General features: G+C 32.1%; 1 protein-coding gene across 1 annotated transcript; it reads right to left on the reverse strand.

The window, feature by feature from the left end:
- Nucleotides 1-423: 423 nt before the first annotated feature.
- On the reverse strand, nucleotides 424-4477 carry LOC149531231 (carotenoid cleavage dioxygenase 8 homolog B, chloroplastic-like). Its single transcript, XM_089808302.1, has 11 exons — nucleotides 4274-4477; nucleotides 4087-4160; nucleotides 3256-3330; nucleotides 2854-3071; nucleotides 2412-2530; nucleotides 2046-2177; nucleotides 1565-1748; nucleotides 1274-1467; nucleotides 845-1039; nucleotides 665-767; nucleotides 424-575 (listed from the first exon to the last, which is right to left on the reverse strand). Exons 1-11 carry the CDS (start codon nucleotides 4475-4477, stop codon nucleotides 424-426), a joined length of 1650 nt encoding a protein of 549 aa, XP_089664428.1.
- Between the last annotated feature and the right edge of the window lie 20593 nt (nucleotides 4478-25070).

Here is a 25070-nt window from a genome sequence, read left to right on the forward strand (position 1 = left end):
ATTATTTTAGAAGAAATCATCAAACACATTTGGTCCTTGAATTTAGAATTATTTTCATGTTCCTTTCCACTCTTTAAAAAAGGTATTGATCGCTTTGTAATATTGTCATTTTGACCCTAATAATTATCAAAACATATGAGAGGGGATTCCTCACTCATTATTTTCCCAATTTAACCAACTTTTTAGTCATAAAAACTCATCTCTCTCCTAAACCTAACATAAAAACCTAAGGTTTCTAAAAAAGTACATTTATGTAGCCTAGAGAAAAGAATAATTCAATAATCATGTAAGCTACTTAGTAATCCATAAGAAATGTTTGACATTGAGAAATTTTTATTAGTTTATAACCGTAAATAATAATTTTAAACATTGTACATTATTACTCCATTTTTCCTTAAATTATATTCAAATAGAAAAAAATTATCAAATTTGCATAAAAGGAATACAACAACCATGTAGGCCTTGTGGGAGACCATAATGAAGCTTTGCATGAGAAACTTCTTTGAAGGTAGATCTATCTAAAACTACTACAAACCCATCACCATCTTTACTAGTCACTACAAAAATCACCACTCCTGCAACACAAATAGGTATACTAATTTTAATATAATCTGAAAAAGTTATAAATGTAACTAATTCTTGGTTTTAGTTTGAATATTCTCACCATCATCTTCTGCATTTTCTCCAGTATGACCTATAAAGAAGGGTTTAGAAGGAATGCTCCCTTCCTCATACCAAAATTTTGTTGATTTATCTTTCAACTCAATCTCCATGGTTTATTAAAAAGTGTCATCCAACGTATCCATTCTATTAATTTTAAGAAATAACTAAAATACGATATAACCTTAGTGAGACAATAGACATAATGGCAAGGGAGCTTTGCTCCACATCCATATGCATAACGATACATTCTTCTTGTATATTTTGGATTAATAATGCACATGTTTATCCCTCTACCATGATCCTTTGGAGAAATTACAATCTCCAATGTTCCTCTTGGACTACCATTGAGGGGTATAGTAAAGTGTCCTATTCTATTTAAAGAAAATGAATTTACTTTCTTAGTATGTATATCGCCTTAATTAAATATATAAATAAAATGAAAATAATTTTATACCCTTTTTAGTTTTGTATTATTCTCAATATTATCTAATGGAAAGCAACAAAGTTGATTGTGAAATGAATACAATATTTGATACTATCATTCAAAAATATGAAAAGTGAGGATACTTTCCACAATAAATAATTAGACAGAAAAATGGAAATCCCTTCAATTTGGAAGAATATAATTACCATCAAATGATCTTAATTCTTTTAGGTGTGTTCTTTCTAAAATTTTAGCACTACCATAATATTCACAACAATCAACTATAATTGACATTAGCTTGTCATTGGCCTCATCTTTTTCTTCATAAGCATTGATGAAGTGGAAAGTTATGAATTGAGGAACCTCAACAGAAGCAACCTATGATAGAAATTTATTCAATTAGCCTAATTTTATATAGATAAATAATCTTCTATGAATATAGATATTTAGAAAATTGAATCATAAATATACATATTGTTTCTCCTATGGCTTTAGAGACTACATGTGTAAATGCCTTGGAATCTTGATTCCATTGTAAGAGCTCCCCATTTAAAGTGTTCTTGGGACAATATTTCATTGGCATTTCATGAATGATGATGTAATTATCGGTTGCTACAAATGAATGCACCCATCCTACAAAAGCTCCACTTTTACAACTCACCTGAATTATTTGCACTAGAATATTATTACACATGCTTATTTCAATGAAGGTTGCTTGTTAAATTTTACACAATATAATATTTAAATCGCCAATATGAGTTCTAGTTTTGATTTCACTATGGTTTGAGGAAGGGTAGACCTTATGAATACAATGGGTACTTTAAGATAGTAAAATAATAATATGGTTTAAAAACTATGATATCTTAATTGTTTAAGTAGAGATAAATTGATCACATTAACAAATACTAACACATTAACCATAACATACAACTTTTTATGTTTAGGGAAATGCTCTTACTTTTCCAATTAAATTTCTTTGATTAGTTCTAGGAAGCATTTGAATAACAAGGTAGCCTGGGTTGATGAAATCTAGAATCAATGAAATAAATTCGCTCCCAGACACAATAGGGTGTCCTGATTGGTTGAAACCCTAAAAATTATTAACCAAATATTTTAATTCAAATTTTAATAATATTTAATCAAACAATAATTCTAAATCTTTTATAGTTTAGAAACATGATAATAATGTGATGGTGCACATATTATATGACAAATAGTTCAAGTTTAGAATCTATAGACTATCTCATAGAATATAATAATATTAAAAAACTACTTGCACCTAATGATATAGATTAAAAGCATAAATGGAAAAGGAATTAACTACCCATAGATTTTCTATGTACTTAAAGGGGCCAATGGTTTTCAATGTGTTGGGATTGATCTCAATGCTTCTTTTCATAGTTTCGATAAAGAAAAGGACTCTCCCATCACCTAATTTGTAAAATACAAATAATTTATAGTAAGTACTTGCAACCATATTTCTAAAAGTTGTGTAATTTTTGTAGATCATGGTTTTACTTTTGTCCACTTCTAGTTTAGACTATGTGTGATACTTTTGATCATCACTTTTTTTTTATCATATTACACGATTCTTGCTTTCAAATTATTTATTTCATCTTAATGGTGGATTATGTGGTATAGTATGAAACTTTGATAATGAAAGTATCACACGTAGTTTAAAACACATATGAAAAATAGAGAATTATCATATTTATTTATTTTTGCATCCACAATACTATCGAAGAAGAAGAATAACAACCAATAAATCGATATAAGTGCATTATCAGTAATTGTATCACCAATTACCACTCCCACTATGTTCTTAATAGCTGACACAATAATTGATGATTGTGGAGGTTCTAAAAATTCACGATGACAAACTTTATTATTCTTCATTGCAACTTTGTAAGCTTCTGATTGTAATTGTGCATGTGTTGCAATCAAGCCTCCATCCTTAAAGTGAAAATGAACTAAAGTTGCATATCTTATCACAAGAAAAGAAACAAAAGACATTATTAGATAGCAGGTATTAAAATAATAACTTAATTTTTTCGAGAATATGATTAACTATTGTTTTAAGTTAAAAGAACAACTTAAAAAAATTCAAAATATGATGAGATTAATATCAAAATATACCATTAACACAAAAAAAATGAGCTATAGAATACCCATAAAAAAAGCTCTTGGATTCTTGATCACTTATGTCATACACTCCTAGCCCATTTCGTATGTACACACCATTCTACACACAAACCATAGACTTTCTTCATGAGCAATACATTAATTTTTTATCTCTTGTGATTTCATGAGCTTAGTAACTAGCAAGATGCTTGACAAGTACAAAATTCATTACTAAAAGGAGTAGAAGAAGATTATTAGTTATCATTGACCTTTCAATGGTTTTACAAATTAAAAGCTCAATAAAATTGTAGAGCAAGCCAATAGCTACCCATTTTTATCAAAAAGAAAAGAAAGTAATTAGATCGGTTGTACAGTTTTATTTGCACCAATAGCACATGATTATTAATTGCCAATATGAATAGATAATGGAACAATTGAAAATACGTTTTGAATAATATTTCAAAATAACCATACTAAAACAACCCACAAAATATTTATAAAAATGTAGTATATGATAAATAAATAAAAACTTTGAATACACTAAATTAGCTATACGAGCGAGGGTATCCTTAAACATTACACACTAAGGAAAAATGAAGCTTGAAAAGAGTAACTTTGACTATTTACCACTTTTAGCCTAAGCTATCCAAGTAATACTCCTATGAAACAAGGTATAAAAACGAAAAATGATATAAATATAATGATTTATGTTTCTAGATCTGATTGTGTAAATTTTTTGACATCAACATTTTGGATCATTCTGATGAAATCTGAAACCGTAATGTAAAAATATATAGACAATCAAATTTAGAAACATAAATCATTAGAAATGGATTGTGGAAATCTGATATTTTTAATAGAGATATAACCCACTCATCAATGAGTCTGGAATTTGGCTTTCAATTTCAAGTTTGCGCTCTTGTTTTACGCTCTCCCACGCTAGATGTTTTGGTTAAACACCACACACTAAGGAGAGAATTAAGCTTGGAAAAAATTAGTCAACTTTGACTATTTAACACTTTCAGTGTTAGAATGAAGCTTAGTGTGTGATGTTTAAGCCGTCTGATATTGAATGGCCCTTTCTCTGTCTATTGACAGAGAAGCCACTTGAGCGGCTATTTTCATGGACCTTTTTTTTGGCTCTACAAAATCAGTGGAGCTAGAAAAAGCAGCGTCGCCATTAGAGATGTTGAAAATGCCGTTCTTCCCCATCACTGTCAAGTAACGTGGACTTTTGTTCACTGAGATGGGAATACCTATCAAAGCCATTGTTGTAAGCTCAGCAAAAGATGAGTGTGTGTGAATGAGATTGAGATTAAATAGAAGAACGTATGAATGGGAATATTATTGCCAAAGATTCGCTTGCAAATAAGAAGGTAAAAGCCAAACAAAGACTCAGGTAAAAGTCAAAGAAGATAAGTTTGGAGTAAACCAGCGAAGCCATTTTCGATGAGCTTAAATAAGTAAAACTCTGTACGATATTAAAATTTCTGGAAAGTTTACATACATGATTGCTAAAGATTCGCTTGAAAGTTAAGATGTAGATTGAAGGATAGTGATCACGGAAGGTGGTATATGTATTTTTATTATAATTTTTATATAGTAGGTTCAGTTATTCTGTTCATATTATATATTTTATATTATTTCTCATGTTCTCTGTATAATAGATATATGGTAGAATTATTATATCATTTTATGGATGGTAGTTAACGGAACATGATTTTACACATGTTTATTTTTAATTGTATTTTGTAAAATAAAGTGGAATAGGTTATCAAATGAATTTTATCAATAAATAAGAAGAGAAGACCCTATAAAAGTAAAATTATGAAGAGATTGCATACATGTTTAAGGAAAATCATCCAATCTTCTAAATATATCATAGATTATCTAATCTAACAAGCTTAAAAGAGATTTTTTAAAGTAAAAATGATAAATTCTACTACGAGATGTAAGTCTTGTTAAAAGAAATTTACAATAAGCTTGTGATATAATATAGATAATAAGGGGAGGCCAATCATAGAGCTATATCAAGGGCTCTCTTACGAAAAATGAAAGCTCAATAAAAGGACAATATGTCATGTGTCTATCATTAAAATGTGTGACTTCAACAATAAATAGCAACTTTTAACTTAAGAATCAAGCTCTAGTGTCGGATGTTTAAGTTGTCTCCAATAGCTATAAAAAATGTTCAAAGAATCCAATATTTAGAAAAATGAGTTCACAAAGGAAAAAGTTCTAGAAATAGCTAAATCAAAATGATGTGCTAATGGCCCTTGGTCTATTGGATGTAGAGTTGAATGGTTATGAAAGAGCCCCCCAGAAATTGAGCCTTATTGAATATAAATACTCAAACCTCATAAAAAATTTTAATTTATCACACCAAAATAAACTCTATCCTCTCAAAGGAGATATGCTATCAAGATTATAACTTCACTGTTATTTATATTCATTTTTCCCACTTGTTGTCAGATACCACATTTAACCAAAGAAAGTGTTGACAATGGGTAAAACTCTATAAGATCTTTCGATACTTTGGAATATTAAATGAGAGCTTAAATAAATAAACCCGTGTAGGAGTAAGTGCACAAAGTTGTGGACCAAAAAGATGTCACTTTTTTTTTTTTCCAATCTGAAGCAAGTGCGATCATGCAACAGTGGGATTGCAGTATTGTGTGATCACACTATGGTTTGGATAGTGTGAACCATAGGCTCAGAATATTTTCAAAATATGACAAGCACGCTTTTCAAATTTCCAACATAATAGATTTCTATGTAAAAAAATTACTCTTTCTATGTAAAAAAATTACTCTAGATTTTCAAGTAATGTTTGTTATAAGGGGTCTAAGGACCCCTTAATGCACATGTATTGGTTTGAATGGGTCAAAAGGGGTTATATATTATCCTATGATCCATTTTGACCCATTTGATCACATATTGTGTGTCTTAAGGGTTCCTCAGACCCCTTAGCACACATATAATGAATCCAATGGGTAAAAAGTGAGATAGAGTACCCTATAACCCCTTTTGAACAATTTGATCTCATAATGTGTGTTTTAAGGGGTGTAAGGAGCCCTTTGTACATATATGTATAATGGTTTGTATGAGTCAAAATGAGTTATATGGTATTGTATAACCCCTTTTGACCCATCTAATCGCAAATATGTGCCTTAGAGGACCCCTTAGCACACATAATATGATAAAATGGCTTAAAATGGGTCATAGGGTGCCCTATGACCCATTTTAACACATTTGATCACATAATATGTGTCTTAAGTGGTCTATGAACCCACTAGCATACATATAATGGTTTGAATGGGTTAAAAGGGGCCATAGGCTACCCTATGACTATTTTTTACACATTAGATCACACAATGTATGTCTTAAGGGGTCCTCAAGCCCCTTCACACACATATAATAGATCTAGTGGGTCAAAAGAGGTCATAGAAAACCCTATAATCCCTTTTGACCCATTTTATTGCATAATGTTTTTTGAAGGGGTATGCAGACCCCTTAGCACACATATAATAGTTTGATTGGGGCATATGGTGCCATACAAGGTATTTTGTAGTGGCTAAAATTAGCCAATTGGCTAATTTTAGAAAATTTTGGCTAGTCATTTGGCTAATAATTTAAGATTTAATGCAACCTAGATCGCCACATTTTTATAAAGTTTAGCTCTAAAATATTTAAAATTTCTCAATAATGTACTTTATTTAAAAAATTAAACTCAAATATTTTCCAAAATATTTGATATATGATTAGATTTTATTCACCTAAATATTATATATTATTGGACAAATTAAAACTAATTCACCAATAAATATTAGTTACTTTAGGGACATATCACCAATATTTAGTGCTCATTATTGATTTAAAATATAATGTAATGATCCTCATAATATTCCATGAGGTTAAAAAAAATCAATTTTAATTTATAATATTCCATGGTGATTAATGAACTTCCTATTATTATTAAGATTCGCTAATATTTTCTATACAAAAATTATGATTCCAAAATAATTGCCAATAGAAATAATATTTTTTTTAAAAAACTTGAGAGATTCGCTAATAGAAATAAGTAATTTTTTTAAAATAATGAAAGATTCACTGATATTTTATATCTTTCTCTAGAGGGAGTTTTCTTAAAGATTACCCTAGTGTCATATGACCATTTTTGACCCATTCAATCACATAATATGACTTAAGTGGTCTAAGGATCCTTTAGAATGTACATATAATGGTTTGAACAGGTCAAAAGGCAACATAGGGCACCCTATGACCCCTTTTGACACATTGGATCACATAATGTGTGTCATAAGGGGTTTGAGGATCCCTTAGCACACATATTGTGATTGATTCAGTCAAAAAGTGTCTTAGGGTACCCCTATCACAAATTTTGACCCATTTGACCATATAATGTGTGTCTTAAGGGGTTTTTAAACCCCTTAACACAAATATAATGGATATAATGGATCAAAAGAGGTCATAGGGTGCCTTATGACCCATTTCAACACACTTAATAGTATAATATGTGTCTTAAAGTGTCTAAGAACACATTAACATGCATATAATGGTTTGAATGGGTCAAAAGGAACCATAGGGTACCCTATACCACTATTTAACCCATTTGAAAGCATAATGTATGTCTTAAGGTGTCCAAAGACCCCTTATCACATATATAATCACATGAATGGGTTAAAAGAGGTCATAAGGTACCTTATGACCCATTTTGACCAATTAGATTATATAATGTGTCTCTTAAGTGATCTATGGACCCCTTAGCACATATAATATGATTAAATGGGTCAAAATGGGTCATAATATTTTCTATAGCCTCTTTTGACCCATTCAATCAAACAATGTGTGTCCTAAGGTGTCTAAGGACCCCTTAGCACACATAATACATTCAAAAGGTTTAAAAGGGGTCATATGGTTGTTGGAAATGTAATATAGAGTAGGTTACTAAGTGGGGAGGGATGAATTGAGAACCAATAAAAATTTAAAACCAATTAAACCATCACTAAATCTGATCTAGTTGCATGCATGAAAGACTAAAAGTAATAAAACATTCATAACAATTTAACACAAGATATGGTAACCCAGAAACCTTCCAAAATAGAAAGTAAAACTAGGGTGGGGATGATACCCACAAGCTTTATGACTAAAATATAAAGTTGGTCTAGTAAGGCTTACAATTGACCACTTTTGGCTATCTACCTTATTAGGAGCAATAAGGACTATTAGGTCCACCTTGTTAAAGGATTTACAAACATATAATGAAGTATGCACTCTGTTAGGAGATTTGGAATAAGACTATTAGTCTACCTTGTTAGAGGATTTGACTGATGCACCTATTAGGATGAACCATTGATTAATCTATGATCTGCAACTTCGATTTGCTAAATGAGATTCCTTGAATTACAATGATCACCTGACTGTGATAGATAAATCTATTATTTTCCTTATACTACTTGTAGCCTTCTTTAATTTTCACTCATCTACTTCTTACTTGCTCACATTCTTATTACATTTGAATATGATACAATATATTATATATATACCAATCCACTTAATTACCTTCTGGAGTCGGCTACAATACCAAATTTATCATAATTCACAAAGTCAACCCACTATTGTAACTCAGGTTCTGAAGACAACTCAATGATGTTCTAACACTCAACAAACACTGTCAACACTCACCAGACTCTAGAACTCGATTGACATTGAAGATCGATCTATACTAATCACTTTGAGTAGTAGGAACTCAATTAGAACTATATGACTCGATGAACACTGAGAAACTCGGTAGATACTGAATTACTCATTTGACACTACCTGTCTCAGTCAATGCTAAATTCACTTTGTTAACACTGTGAGCTCGATAAAACACTAACATACTTGGTTAACACTAAAAATCTCAGTTAACACTAAGATCTTCATCACTTACACTAGAAAGCTTGGTAGACTTTGCTACCCTCAGGCAATATTATAAACTATCTTAGATGATTGGTTGATACTATGAAGCTCGTCATGAATTGTGATATGATTAATTAGCTTAGTAGCAATTGAAACACTTGGTTAACACTGCTAGAAGAATGATAGGCTTGGTAGAAGCTATAGAGCTTGGTAGTAATGAAACCAACTGACTAAGTGTTAAGTCACTAATATACAAATTGACATTAATATCAACAATCTCCCCCTTTGGCATTAGTGACAAAAACACTTATCATATCAAAAATGTAAATTCTTAAAATTACAAGTCAAAACTCCCCTTATTAGCCATCTGAATCTTCAACTCAGTTTTGACTAATGTCTACTATTGTAGCTCGGTAACCTCTTACTTTATTTTTATTTTTTTATTTTCTTCTTCTCAAAATTGCTTTTGTAATCATGTTTTTTTTCTATCTGTACATGTGTTTCCTTTCATATTACTACTCCCCCATATGTACATATATTTAGAGTATGATAATATACCAATAATCTTCTCCCCCTTTTTTACATAAATTCCAAAGGTGCAAAATATTTACATGGTAATAACAAAATATGACAAGAAATCATGATTTACCTTCAAAATGATTGCCATGGTCTTGTCCCAATTCTCTTGCAATACCTTAGATGCATGCAAGGGTATCTATACTTCTATTGAAAGTTTCATCATGTGATCATCTATGGAGAAATTATTGGCATGAATCAATGTCTTTGCATGTGAAATATGCTTCTGGAGTGCATCCATGTTGGGAAGGATCATGCCCTGAATATCTACAAGTGTGGCCCTGATCTTGGCTTCTTCCCTTAGTAATTCTAATTGAAGATCTTTCAAGTAACTAATCTTCACAAAATGTTTAGAGATGCAACTAGGATCAAGTGATAATTGTTGTGCACTTTCCTTTATGTCCTCATCTATATTAGATAGTTTATCCTTTATTTCCTTAGTGAAGATAGATGTATCACTTAACTTGACAAATAAAGAAACAACATTATTCATAGAAGTTTCAAGTGTAGCAAGAATAGTAGATAATTCCACTTGATCAATAGCTATCTTTTGTTCTACCTGCTCTAATACTTTGTTTTCAAATTTTCTCTCTACCCTCTGTAGAATTTTTTCTTGACTATTCAACTCTTCATTATACTTGTGAACAATTTCAACAAGTTGGTCCAAAATTGGTTGCTTCTCATCAACCTCAATACTAAGTGCATCAATGAATACTCTTTTTATGTCCTCAAGTACTTAATGTTTCTTTATCTTCTCTTCCCTAAGCTTCTGTTGTTTAGTTCTCTTTTTTCAAAGCTCACCAAGGGTATCCATCTAATTAGGGATCAGATTGGAAAGATCACAATCTAGTATCACAATGTCTTGCTCTAGATCAATCTATTTCTTAGAGGCTTCAACCTCTTTACCCTTTTCTTTTTGGATAGAAAAAGGAACAATTTCTTTTCCTTTGCTCAAAACATCTGTGCTCAATTGAGGATTGACCTCAACTATCATTGCACTTATTGTAGATTCACTTGGTAAAGAAATGATAGTAGAATAAGTAGAAACAACAAAAGATATAGAAGAAATAATACTAATAGCAAGAATACCTTGTTGCTGCTTAGTAATGCCTGATGCAAGAAACAATGGAGCCTATTTCTTCATAGATGAAGTGAAGGAAGATTCACACATCATGATACTCGGTAATGTTGCTCCAGAGATTGGTTAGGTGCTTGCTAATGTAGTTTTTACCTCAACTAACTTGGTAGATTTTCTTAGAGAAGGAGGAAAAGAGGCCATAACCTTTGCTACTATCTTCACTGCATCAAATTATTGAATGCTTTAAATCTTAGTAAGATCTCCTCCTATGGCTTCTCGATCTTCTTCATTTTCAGCATCAAAATTATCAATGTCATCAATTTCTTCATTATCCATTTTGTCATTTTCTTTCTCAACACTTTCTTCATCATTAAGTTGCACAACTTGATCATTGGGTTTGTGTAGCGTATAGATGTTCTTCCATGCTATGGTTTTGGACTTCACAACTAACTCAATATCCTTTGACAAGATCAGCAACGCATCAAATTTTGGTGTTAGCTTTGTTTCATTCTCCTTTAATGATTTCTTTACCTTTTTATCATTGAGACTCACCATGAGTTGTCTCAAGGTCTATTCTCTGATGTCTCTTGCAACATTTACTATATTTTCTCATGCTAGTGCAACTGCCTTGAGAATTACATTAGGAACTTAAGCTTTCTGCTCATCAAGAAAGTATTTCTATTTTGCCATTTTTTTAACTAGGGCATCCTCTTTTTGTTTCTTCTCCTCTTCACTTCTAGTGTCATACTTAAGATACTTGAAGTATGTCATGCCACCTCCTTCTTCTAATCCTTTTAATCTCTCTTCAAATATAGTCGTAGTCTTTTGAAATATTATTTGTTCAACTTCATCTTCATCCTCTCCAAGCTTAAGTTTCATTCTTGGATGGATTCGCTTGGTGAATACTGCAAGTGATGATTTTTCATGTTTGGTTATAATTACCTTCCCTTTCTTCTTGGGAGGATATTCTTGTTTAGGTTCCTCTTCCTTTGCATCTTCTTCCTCACCTTCTTCTTCTTCAAGGTCAACACCTTTTCCTTTAGTTATCATGAGAGGGGAACTTGATGATTTGGTGTTCTTTAATATTTTCTCTACCTTCTTCCTTTCTCTCTTCACTACCTGAGATAACTTGATTTGAAGTTCAATCCTAGCCTTATCCTTCTCATAGGTGCCAAATTAAGGTGCCTTGGGGTCTACTAGCTCATTTAAGAGAGCCTCAGTGATGTCCTTGGTGTCATCTATGTTAACCTCTGTTGGAAATATTCAAGATATGATATGTTACCGAGAGGGGAGGGGTGAATCGGTAACTTCAAAACTTTAAAACAATTCAACACTTTAACCATATATACTATTCTCAATTCATTCATCTAATCTACTGCATATATGAGAGAACAAACATTTATAACACATGTACATAGTGATTTGGTGACCCAGAAACTTTCCAAATAGAAAGTAAAACTAGGGTGGGGATGATACCCACAAAAATTTGTTATTGCAGTATGAAGTTGGCCTGTTAAGGCTTACATTGACCACTTCTGGTGATCTACCTTATTAGGAGCACAAAGGACTGCTAGGTCCACCTTGTTAGAGGATTTACAAACATACACTGAAGTATGCACTCTGTTAGGAGATTTATACAAAGACTATTAAGTCTACCCTATTAAAGGATTTACAAAACTGATTCACCTGTTAGGATGAAAGAGTGGATCTACTTACAAAATTGATTTTCTGATTAGATCCTTGAAGTATAGATCACCTCTTGTGACTGATGAATCTTTACTACTCCTTGTAGACCTTGCTAAATATTCTACTCTTCTGCTGATTTGCATTTACACTTCAAAACATTACCTGCCTCTCTTAGTACTCTCATACACATATTGTAAATGATATAATACATTACATATATATCATTCCAATAATTACAATTTCAAGGTGTGCTAAAACACAAGTGAACAAAACATTACTAAGTCGGCCAAATAATAGAAAACTCAGGTTCACTGAATTGACTCGATGACCTTCTGATACTCGACGTCTAGTACATTACTCGACATCGTCATGCACTCGGTAGAAGTGAAGGCTCGGTCCATAGTAATCACTTGATGTAGTTCTAAACTTGGTAACCATTGGAGACTTGGTAGATATAGTATCACTTAGTAAAAACTGAATCCTTTGTTTACCTTGCTTTCACTCGATAAACACTACACTTTCATTACTCAATAAACACTGTGCTTCCATCACTCAGTAAACACTACACTTTCATTAATCAGTAAATACTATGCTTCCATCACTCAGTAATCACTGTGAAGCTCGATGAACAGTGGAATGCTCGGTGTGAATTGTGAAGCTTGATTAACACTAGAATGCTCAGTGTACACTGTAGATGCTCGGTGTAAATGATGAAGCTCAATGAGTGTAGTAAGCTGAGTGCTAAGCTTGGTAGCTATACTGATATAGATAAGTGTTGTCACTAATGGAAATAATAACTTAATGTCAACAAACCTCATATCCCAAAGTTTTAACCCATGCCACCCTAGGCCTTGCTACCTAGATATAGACCTTGTCACAATCAACCAGAAAATAGATGTCCTTCTCATAGTCATCTACCAACTTCCTTGGTATTCTAAATCTGATTTAAATTTTCCCTTTGAAGGTATTAAAGTAGTTATCCATTGTACTTTCAAAATTTTCACTCATCTATGCTATAAAGTAATTGATTTGATATGACACTAGTGTGTCCTTTTTCTAGACCACAGTTTCTTTTGAAGGGATAAACTTTTCAACATAGAAGAATAAACAAGTCAAAAAAGAACCAAACTTACATGGGTTCTTCTTTGAGACTCAGATGTTGTCCATTTTCTTTCTGAATTGGTTCAACATTAGCTTGGCAAGGTTGAAAGATAGGTTATTCTTCACCACCTTTAGTGCTAGGTCAATAGTTTCACATGATACGCTATTCAAACAACTCGAGCTATATATCTTTTGTATAATAACATGAATTCCAAACTTCATCTCCATGTCTATGACACTGTTCAACTTCATTCCTCTATCATCTCATTCAACAAGAGTTCTTTTAGCCAGTTTAACCCAACCTAGGGTTTTTGTGGCCTTTTCCTTGTTCAATAGTAACAACCCAGTTATTTTGTAGATCATCTTCTTTGTAATTTGGCTAGGGTGATTCAACCACAAATGCATTTCATGGACTTATCTTAAGATGAACCAAATCCATTTTCCTTGGAAATCCCTTGGCATATGTAGAATATGTGTTAAACCCTTCATCTCTAGGTGTTTATGCTTAGGTTTTGAAACACCATCCACACATAACTCATTGTATGCCTAGTTCATTTCTAGGGTTCCTACTTCTTGAATTGAGTAGTGATAAAATGACCTGATGTCATGTATAAGAAGTACCTTTGGTGGAATTTGAGATGGCACTCCAGCAGTGTCAAGTGCCTCTACAACTATTGGACTCAACTTGAACATGAGAGCCTTGCAATCAACTTCATGAACCAACATCTTTGAACCCTTTTTTTCCTTGCTACTAGAAGATACCATTATTCTTAGCTAAACTTTTGATCATGAGAGAATTTTTTAACAACAACTGCTTAAATTTCTTGAGGGCTCTCAAATTGCTCTTTTCTCTAAGCTCTAAAAATTTGTAGTGAAACAATACATTTAATTTCCTCCTATTAACAAAATTTGGTCTTTACCATCACCATTAATGCTTTGTACAAATGTTTTCTCAGTGATAGGTTGTCCTCCACTTGGTTTAGTCTTTGATGCTTGGAAAACACTTTCAAATTGGTAAGGTCTCTTGACTTGGTAGGAACTACTAACTTAGAGAGAACTTTGAACTCAATAAGGATATCGCCACTTGGTCTAAACTTGGTACTTGGTAGAGTCACCAACCCAACATTTGCATCCAAAACTTGGTAAGGATATGCAACCCAAATTTTCTTAGTAAGGTCTTGCAATGCAACCTTGCTCGGTAAGTCATCATAGCTTGGTGATCCTTGTGCATCTTTAATGTTGATATGGATCTTTTGCTTGCTAACTAGAACTAGTATGGGATGTCTTCTTTTGAATCTTAGTTCTAGTAATCTCCATGGATGTCAAAGTTGAGATGGTTGAGTCACCCAACTCATTGACTTGGGTGTCAATGATTTTATGACTTTGGCTTGCATTCTCTAGAGATCTCTACCCTCATTGTTGTCTCATTTTTTTAAATATTGTCAGCCTTTTCTTTTTTTTCATCTTCATTCTTCCTATGTTAATATAGTTCTTGGCAAGATGTCCAAGTTTTGTACATAAAAAAAATCTCTCTGTAGTATCTCTCTTCCTTGTGTGATATTTTATGCAATTTTCTCCAATGTGTCCAAACTCACCACAATAGTGACTTCTGCACCATGTATTGTAATCCAAACCAAATATAGCTTTTACAATTTTTTTTTGGTTTCCATTTCTTGGTAAATATTTGTGTCTTTGTTTTTTGTAATTGTGAGACTTTCCTTCAAACTTGGGTTTCTTTGTGCATTCACTTTCTCTATGTCCTGGTTTGTTGCAACTGTGTACTTTCCACTGAACTTTGATTTACCATTGCTCCAACACTTGTTTGATGTATGACCTATTTTTTTCTAAAATGACTACATGAAGGCATTTTGTTCTTTTGAGCTCTTTCTTGAGATGATTCACCTTCTTTTGTGTATCCTAATCCATCTTTACCTTTGTGTTTAAATTGAGTTTTCTTATCTAGCTAATTTGTGATTTCTTGTGAATTCATTTTCCTCTCGTTGGTCTACTTCTCTTTACTGAGATCATTCTTCAATATTTCATTTACTATCCTCAAGTTGATAAGATCTTGATTTGTATCATTGGGTTAATCAATCAGATTTGTTTGTTGAAGAGATAGTTGATTAATTTCATTATACTTTTCTTATATTTCTTCATTGGATTTGTCCTTTTTTTCCATGACTTTACATAATCAAACTAATTGAATTTCTTTTTCTCTTTTCAACTTTCTAACTTCTTCATGAAGAGTAAGATTATTTCAAGTAGATCTGTGATTGTTGCATCAACTTCATCCAAACTTCTTTCTTGACAAATGTCTTCAATTCTTTCTTTAAAGTAGAGATTGTCATTCATATATACTACAAGATCTTTGTTTTTTTTAGGGATTGATAGATTTTCTCATTTTCTTTCTTGATTTTATCAATGGCTAATTGAAAATCCAACTTTTCATTTTCAATAGCTTTCTCCAATCTATAGATTTTGACTGCCTCTAATATTTTCTCAAGCTGCTAAACTTCTGATGTGAGAACCAAAAGCTATGATACCAATTATTGGAAATGTAATATAGACTAAGTTACTGAGAGGGGAGAGGTGAATCATAAACCAATAAAAATTTAAACTTAATTAACCAATTAAACCATCACCACATAATCTGATCTAGTTGCATGCATGAAAGATTGAATACAATAAAAAAATCATAACACTTTGACACAAGATATGGTAACCCAAAAACCTTCCAAAATAGAAAGTATATTTGGGGTGGAGATGCTATCGACAAGCTTTATGACTGCGGTATAAAGTTGGCCTATTAAGGCTTACAATTGACCAATTTTGGTGATCTACCCTGTTAGGAGTAATAAGGATTATTAGGTCCACATTGTTAAAGGAATTACAAACATATAATGAAGTATGCACTCTGTTAGGAGATTTGGAATAATATTGTTAAGCCCACCTTGTTAGAGGATTTGATTGATACAACTGTTAGGATGAATTAGTGATTGATCACTGATCTACAACTTTCACTTGCTAAATGATATTCCTTGAATTACAATGATCACTTGAATGTGATAAATAAGTCTCTTCTTTTCCTTATACTATTGTACCCCTCTTTAGTTCACACTCATCTACTTCTTACTTATTCACATTCTTATTACATTTGAATATGATACAATGCATTACATATATACCAAATCACTTAATTACCTTTTAGAGTTGATTACAATACCAAATTTATCATAATTCACAAATTCAGCCCATTATTGTAACTCATGTTCTAAATACAACTCAATGATGTTTTGATACTCAATAAACACTATCAATGCTTGGTAGACTCTGGCACTTAGTTGACATTAAAGCTTGGTCCATACTGATCACTTTGAGTAGTAGGAACTTAGTTAGCAATGTATGACTCAGTGAACATTTAGAAACTTGGTAGGTACTAAATTACTTGATTGACATTGCATGGCTCAGTCAACACTAAATTCACTTTGTTAACACTACGAGCTTGATAGATAGTCACATACTTGCTTAACACTGTAGATCTTAGTTAACACTAAGATCTTCATCAGTTACACTAGAAATCTTGGTAGACTCTTTTGTTCTTAGGAAATACTATAAACTAACTTAGATGCTTAGTAGATACTATGAAGCTCATCATGAACTATAATTTGACTGATTAGATCGATATCAACTGAAACACTTTCTTAACACTACTAGAAGAATGATAGGCTTGGTAGCAACTCTAGAGATTGATGGTAATGAAACCAATTGACTAAGTTTTAAGTCACTAATAGACAAATTGACTTTAATATCAACAATGGTATCCTATGACCCATTCGATCGAATTATTTTTGTCTTAAGGGGTCCACAGTTACCTTAGCACACATATAATGGTTCAAATGGGTCAAAAGGTCTCATAGGATACCCTCTAACCTATTTTGGCTTATTTGATCACACAGTGTGTGTCTTAAGGGATTTAAGGACCCCTTAGCACATATACAATGGTTCAAATGGATCAAAATGGTGGTCTATGACCCCTTTTGACCCATTTGATTGTATCATGTGTATCATAAGGGCCTAAGGAACCCTAAGTACATATATAATGGTTCAAATAGATCAAAAGGAGTTATAGGGTACCCTATGATCCCTTTTGACCGACTTGAATGCATGATGTGTTTCTTATGGAGTCTAAGAACCCCTTATAACACATATATTGGTTCAAATAGGTCAAAAGGGGTTATAAGGTACCTTATGACCCATTTTGACCCATTCGATTGCATATGTGTGTCTTAAGGGGTCATTAGAACCGTCAATAGTCATTTAGTATTTTTAATTGGTCAAAAGGGGTCATAAGGTATCCTATGACCCCTTTTGACCTAATATTGGATCACATAATGTGTGTCTAAAAGGGTTTAAGGACTCATTAGCACATATAATATTAATGAATGGGTTAAAAAGGGGGTATAAGGACCTCTTAGCATACATATAATGGTTTGAATGGGTCAAAGGGGGTCTTAGGGTACTCTATCACCCCTTTGATCTAACTGATCATATAATATTTGTCTTAATACATATACAATTGTTCAAACAATTGAAAAGGTGTCATAAGGTACCCTATGGTCCCTTTTGACCCATTTGATCACATGATATGTGTTCAAAAGAGTCTAAGGACCTCTTAGCACACATTGTAATGTTAAATTGGGTAAAAAATGGTCATAGAGTAGTCTATAACCTTTTTTGGTCCATTAAATTGCATAATGTGTGTCTTTAGGGATCAAGAGACCCCTTAACAAACATAAAATGGGTCAACTGGGTCAAAAGTGGTCATATGTTACCCTATGACCCCTTTTGACCCATTCAATTGAATAATGTTTGTTTTAAAGGGTTCAAGGACTCCTTAGCACATATATAATGCTCTGAATGGGTCAAAACGGATCACAAGATACCTGATGATCCCTTTTGACCTATTTGGCCATGTAATATTTCTAAGGACAAGGGGGGGGGAGTGAGTGAGAGAGAGAGAGAGAGAGAGAGAGAGAGAGAGAGAGAGAGAGAGAGAGAGAGAGATAGAGAGAGAGAGAGAGAGAGAGCTTAGATCGGCATGAGTTTTCCCTAAATTTTATATATTAGTGTATAGTTTATATTTTATGTATTCTTAAATATTATATTTTATTTATATGATCCTTGTCTCAAGTTGAGATGAGTGTGCCCTATTTGAAAGGGTTTTCTAGTCTTTACTTATTATTGCGAGAGTATCGACTATAGCGTGTGTGTTATTTAAACTACTATATTTTAATAGCACGCTCGTGCTATAGCACACTAGTAATATTTGAAAACCACTATATTTTCATAACATGCTCACCTATACTATAGCATGCTAGTGCTATTTGAAAACCACTACATTTTCATAGCACACATGCTCGTGCTATAGTTTGCTAGCGCTATTTGAAAACCACTATATTTTCATAGCACACTAGCACTATTATGTGGGCATGCTTTTTAATGATTCACCAAGCCCAAGACTTCTATTGTCCTTGGAGATCCAACCCAAAGGCTTGGTGGCTTCAAATAGGTTTGAGATGTGTTTTCCAACAAGCATATAAAAAATCAATAACTTTTCTTATGTTCTCTCCATCAAGTTTATTTGTGGTTGAATATTGATAAAATCAAGTTATATGGCATTGCAGATCTCTATGTTAGCTATATAACCATTTTTATTTTTTTTTGAATTTAGACTATTTTAAGCCTTTCAATGATAATTTATTTTGAATGTATGTTCATTTTTTCTCAAAAACCAACATGTTGTATTTGGGGGTTAGATTTTTTCTTTTTCATTGGATTTTCCAACCAGAGTGATTAAATAATTTCAAAAAAAATATAGGATATTAGAAAGACAACATCTCACACTATGTTATGTTTTCTATGGTCCCCCTTTCTTGAGGGCCTTACACTCTACCATTTTCTAAAAAAAAAGTATCATATTTTAAAAATTAGATTTGGGGGACTACAAATTTTTTTGTCATATTTTGAAATTTTTAATGTAACTATCTTCAAACTCTCATCGAAGTTCAAAAATCACTTATATTAGGAAAAGCTAAAGTGGCATCTTATAGTCCTTTTTCGTACGATAACTTTATGCACTTACCCATATTGAGCATGTGTGTAAATATATTTATATAGTTGTGCAAGCATATAGACATATTAAATTACTTTTTATGTCCATAATACTTTTATAAACAAGATTTATCTTCATGCTAGCATCTTGTGTATAGTTTTTGTATGCATGTATGTAGTATACATTTTTATATAATCATGCACATCCATATATAAAGTAAACAAAACCCTTTTGATTAAAATTGTAAAAATATATAAAAATAATTATGTATTAGTTTGGGCTATAGATGGCTTTATTCACATTAATTAAATAGTATGTCCCCTTATCTCTCATTCTATAAGCCATATCAACTGCATGTGTTGCTAAATTGTTGTAAACTACAATTGGAATATTTTTTATGTTGTCATTGATGTCAAGCCTTATTAGTAATACATTTGCTAACATTTGTGAACTAATGAAGTTGTTAAGAAAAGAAGTGTAAGTATGTTGAAATTACAATGGATAATGTGATGTTTGATCATTATATTAAGTGGAGAAGTCATATGAGTTAAAGTATGGAAGAAATGTTTAATGATAGACAAGAGGTTGAGTAAAACACAAGCTTGATCGAGTGATAGTTTTCCTATGTCAATGAAAAGGTTGAAGAAGAAGATTAAGGAATTTAATTGTAAGCTAAGAAAAATAGTATTAGCTGAGTGATAGTAGTGAGCAAGCAAGGTAAAGGAAAAATGAAGAAGTGACTGAGTGTACTGAAGACTGAGTGAATCAATGAAAGTTGAGCAAGACAAAATAGTAGAGATAGAGCTACCTAGTAATGATCAAGTTCAAGAACCTAGTGATGACTGAGTGTTAGCAAATTAATAGTTTATGAAATAATCAAATTTTTAGGCTAACATAGTTGAGTTTTTGAATTGGTCACAATGCATAAATAACAAGGATTGATCACATAGTGTTTTAATGCACTAATTGAGTTTGTTAAGTGATCTAAGATGAGGATTAGAGGAGAAGCTTCCAAAATTTTCAAGAAAGGAGAAGAACAACAAAATAGTGGACAAGTTCAATGAATCTAATCCAACCTTAATATCTACGGTGATGTTTAAGAATAAAAAATCAAAGATACCTATTTAAGGAGGCACAATAGATGCTTTATGGATTTTTATTCGAAAACTTGTGAAGAACAGAGTATTAGAGGAAAAGTGAGAAGTTGGTGAAGTGTGATTACTTGAAGAATTGTGCACCAAATGAGAGATGGAGTATATGATGAAATTCAGTCAATAAACTAGGAAATGAGCCAAATGGAGATCTAAATTTGCAAAGTGGGTTGTATTTTATCATATCAAACCTAGATGTTACTTTCTAATAACATTGGCAATAAAAATCCTTTAATCAACATAACATTCTAATGGAATAATCTAAAGATCCCTAACTAGGCCACTACTAACAAGGTGGTTTAAATAATTTTATAGTGTTACACATAATAGTGTATTTTTTAACCTTTAACATGGTTGGCTCTTAACAAAGGTCACTTCAGAAGAGTGAAAAGTGGTAGCACGTTACTATTGGAAATAATTATTCAATTATATGCTGTCATTGATGTTACACAAATGTCAGTATTAACTGAGCAATAAAGAGTTTGTAATATTCACTAACCATATTTCAGTATTGACCGAGCAGTCAAATAAAGAATAACTTTTAGTGTTAACCAAGCAATTGGTTAATGAAGGATATCCGACTTGCAATATTAACCAAATATTTGGGCATCAAAGGACTCAAAATATTAACTGGAGTGTTCAATCTTAGTATTGATCAAGTAACAACAAAATGTAATTGTTTAATAATTAATTGATTGAGGCTGACCATTTGGATATTTATTGATTATTTGGAAGGATATTCAAGCAATTTGTCCTAGCTTATGATATATAAGAAAGGTCAATTTGTGAGGATAAAATATACAAGTGGGACATGAAATAAGATGGATATGTGAGTGAAAGAAAGAGAAAGAAAGTTGAAAGATAAGTTGCAAAGAATATCTTATCAGTAAGGTCCAAAAGATATGCTAGAATAGAGATCTAAATCTGCAAAGATAGATTCTTCATAAGTCAAGTCAAATTGTTGTTACCGTCTAACCATTGTCGCAATAACCAAATCTCTTAATAGATTTTACTTAAACAATCATTTTATAAATCCTCTAACAAGGTGACATTTCAAGATTGAAGTGTTTGAAGACCTCTAACTAGGCCACTCCTAACAAGGTTAAACTTAATAGTGTGTTTTATAACCTTTAATAAGGTTGGCTCCTTACGAGGCTCACTTTAGAAGAGTGAAAAATATTGTAACTAGTTGCATGGTGGTTTATTGAAATTGGGTTTCCACATTAAATATTGGTGTCATCTATGTTCATGTTATTTACTTCATGTTTTATGCTTCTAGAACTAAGTTATTAACAGCTTTAAAAAATTAATAATTGTAAGATTGCTTTGTTAATTGAGTGATAGTAATATTCTAGTGTTAATTGAGTTGGACAATATTGCATGATTAGTGGAATGTATGGTTTGACATCTAGGGACAAGGAATTATTTTTTTGGTAACTGATTCACCCCTGCCCTCTCAGTTACACTCTTCATTTCCAACAATTGGTATCAAAGAATTTGGTGCTTGCAAGGAAGGTTTCAAGGATATAAGTTAAAGATCAGGATGTCATATAGAAGGGAGATTCCCAAACTTAATAGAGACAACTTTTCAGCATGTAAGGAGTTGATGAAGCTATAGTTATCAAGTATTAGTGATATTGGTCTATTCTACTTAGAAAACAAATATGTGCCACAGCCAAAACCTATGACTATGGAGAAAATGAAAGAGGCAAAGGATCACTATATAATGATGGTTGATATAGATTCTTCTCTCAACTATTCTAGATTTGATGAGATTAAAGATTGTCCTACTGCATTTGAAATGTGGGAAAAACTAAAGAGAGTGTATGGAGGTGATAAAAATGTGCAAAGAGACAAGGTAGAAAGTATAAGAGGCAAACTTGATTGAATGAAAATTAAAGAAGGTGAAAACATAGTCCAATACAGTGAAAGAATCAAAGAAATTTTGAGTGCAATCAAAGATACAAGAGGGAACATAAATAATGAGATAGTGGTTAGTAAGGTACTAAGAAATCTTCTTCCTTTTTATTTAGTTAGAGTTTCAGAAATTAAAGAGATGAGATGCAATCCTAAAAATAAAATAACCTTGGATGCACTCTGGGAAGATTAACTGCTTTTGATTTAGATAACATTGATAACTATGCTCCTACCTCAAGCAACCTTGAATGTGAATTCAAAGAAAAACTAATTCTTGGTAGAAAAGGAGGAAACTCAAAAGGAAAATAGGTTAATAGTGAATAAGATGGTGATTCACATGAAGACCTTGAAATTATTGAAGTCCTACTTGCAAAAAGAGTATCAAAGTGGAAAGGAAAATTTAGGGGCAAAATCCCATTGATTTTTTCCTCATGTGAAGAAGTTTTTCATATTGTTGCGATATGTCTAGAGAAAGAAGATAAAGATGAGAAAATGAATAATAGATTCAAAGGAAAGAAAGACTTCAAGAGCTACAAGCACTATAAAGACAAAGATAAGAAATCTTGTTACATTGCTAAAGATTTTGATAATAATGATAATGAGCAAGAAGTAGTTTACATTGTTGTTAAGGATGAATCAGATAATGAGGAGAATGAAAAGATGGCATGTATCTCTCATGTTAGAAAAAATGATACATGGATCATAGATAGTGGTCTTCCCCATCACATGACTAGTGACAAAACTAAGTTTGAACATCTAGAACATTGTGATGGTGGAAGTGTTACATTTGGAAATAATAAACCATATATTATAAAAGGAAAATGAATCATAGCATTAATTGAAGGAATCAAATGTGAAAATTCCTATTGGGTTGAAGTATAAAGACATAATCTACTTAGTGTAGCACAACTAAACGATACAAGATACAATGTGTAATTCATGAATGGAAAAGCTAAACTATTGGATGAAAAATTAAACCTGGTTGGGACTAGAAATTAGATAAAAGGCAACTTGTTTTACCTAGATCTCACTAAAAGTACATGTTTTCTATCTCAAATAAAGGAAAGTTGGCTATGGCACAAAAGTATGTGTCGTGTTAACTTTGATAGCCTAGTTACCATAAGTAAGAAAAAAAGAGTAAGAGGAATACCTTATCTAAAGAAACCTAAGATGAGCATGTGCAAACAATGTCAAATTGGAAAAATGAGTAAAAGAAGTTTCAAAAGTAAGTCCTACAATTCTAAAGAAGTTTTGGAACTAGTTCATATAGATCTTTGTGTTCCAATAAGTATAAAAAGTTGTGTGGAGACATATACTTCATTCTATTTGTTGATGATTATTCTACGATGATGACTATAATATTTTTAGAAAATAAATCTGATGCTTTTCAAAAGCTCAAATGTTATTTGGTTAGAGTTGAGAAATAAGTAGGGAAGAATCTAAAATGCATGATATTAGATAGAGGAGGTGAATTCATCTCAAATGAATTCAATAAGTTCTATAATGAAAGAGGAATAAAAATATAGGTATCAACATGTAGAACACTAAAGAAAAATGGAATAGAAGAGAGAAGAAATAGATCCATCATGGAGTGTGAAACCGACTAAGAAGAATGTTGCACCAAAATACTGGAGAGAGGCAATTAGCACAACAGTTCATACACTGAACCAAGTTCAACTGAAGAAAGTTACAAACAAAACACCTTATGAATTATGGTATGGGTGCAAGCCTAATGTTTTTTATTTTAGAGTAATTGGAAGATAATTCTATATCTTGAAAGATGTAAGGAAATGAAAGCTAGATGAAAAAAGTGATGAAGGTATATATTCCTAGGTTACTCCAAAAAAAGTAAGGCATACAAATGTTTGAATCTTAGTACTCAAAAAGTCATAGAAAGTGCACATGTGAAGATTGATGAGTTTGCATAAATAAGTGAAAAACATAGCAACAAGGAGCTTGAATACTACAGAAAGTTTGTTTAATACGAGGAGGAATATGAGACCTTACCATAAATAGTTGAAGTCAATCAATAGCTAGCAATACAACTTGAGTCACAGACAAATGCACCTAAGTCATAGAAAGTTCAACCCAAGTTGCAGCCATAGGTAATGCAACTTGACTCACTAGTAGTACAACCTAAGTCACAGTTAGAGAAACCTAAGCTATATCCAAATCAGCCAAAGGAACCAAAGAAAAAGGTAGAAGATCATGAAGAACCAAGTGAACCAAGTTCACTATTAAGAAAGAAAGATCCAAGACTTGCAAAATATGTCATAAGACATCATGCTCCTAAACAACTAATTGGAGGGGAGATAGAAGGCA

This window comes from Cupressus sempervirens, chromosome 11 (assembly GCF_028749045.1).
Source record: "Cupressus sempervirens isolate cs-2001-9-10 chromosome 11, ASM2874904v1, whole genome shotgun sequence".
NCBI classification, from domain to species: domain Eukaryota; kingdom Viridiplantae; phylum Streptophyta; class Pinopsida; order Cupressales; family Cupressaceae; genus Cupressus; species Cupressus sempervirens.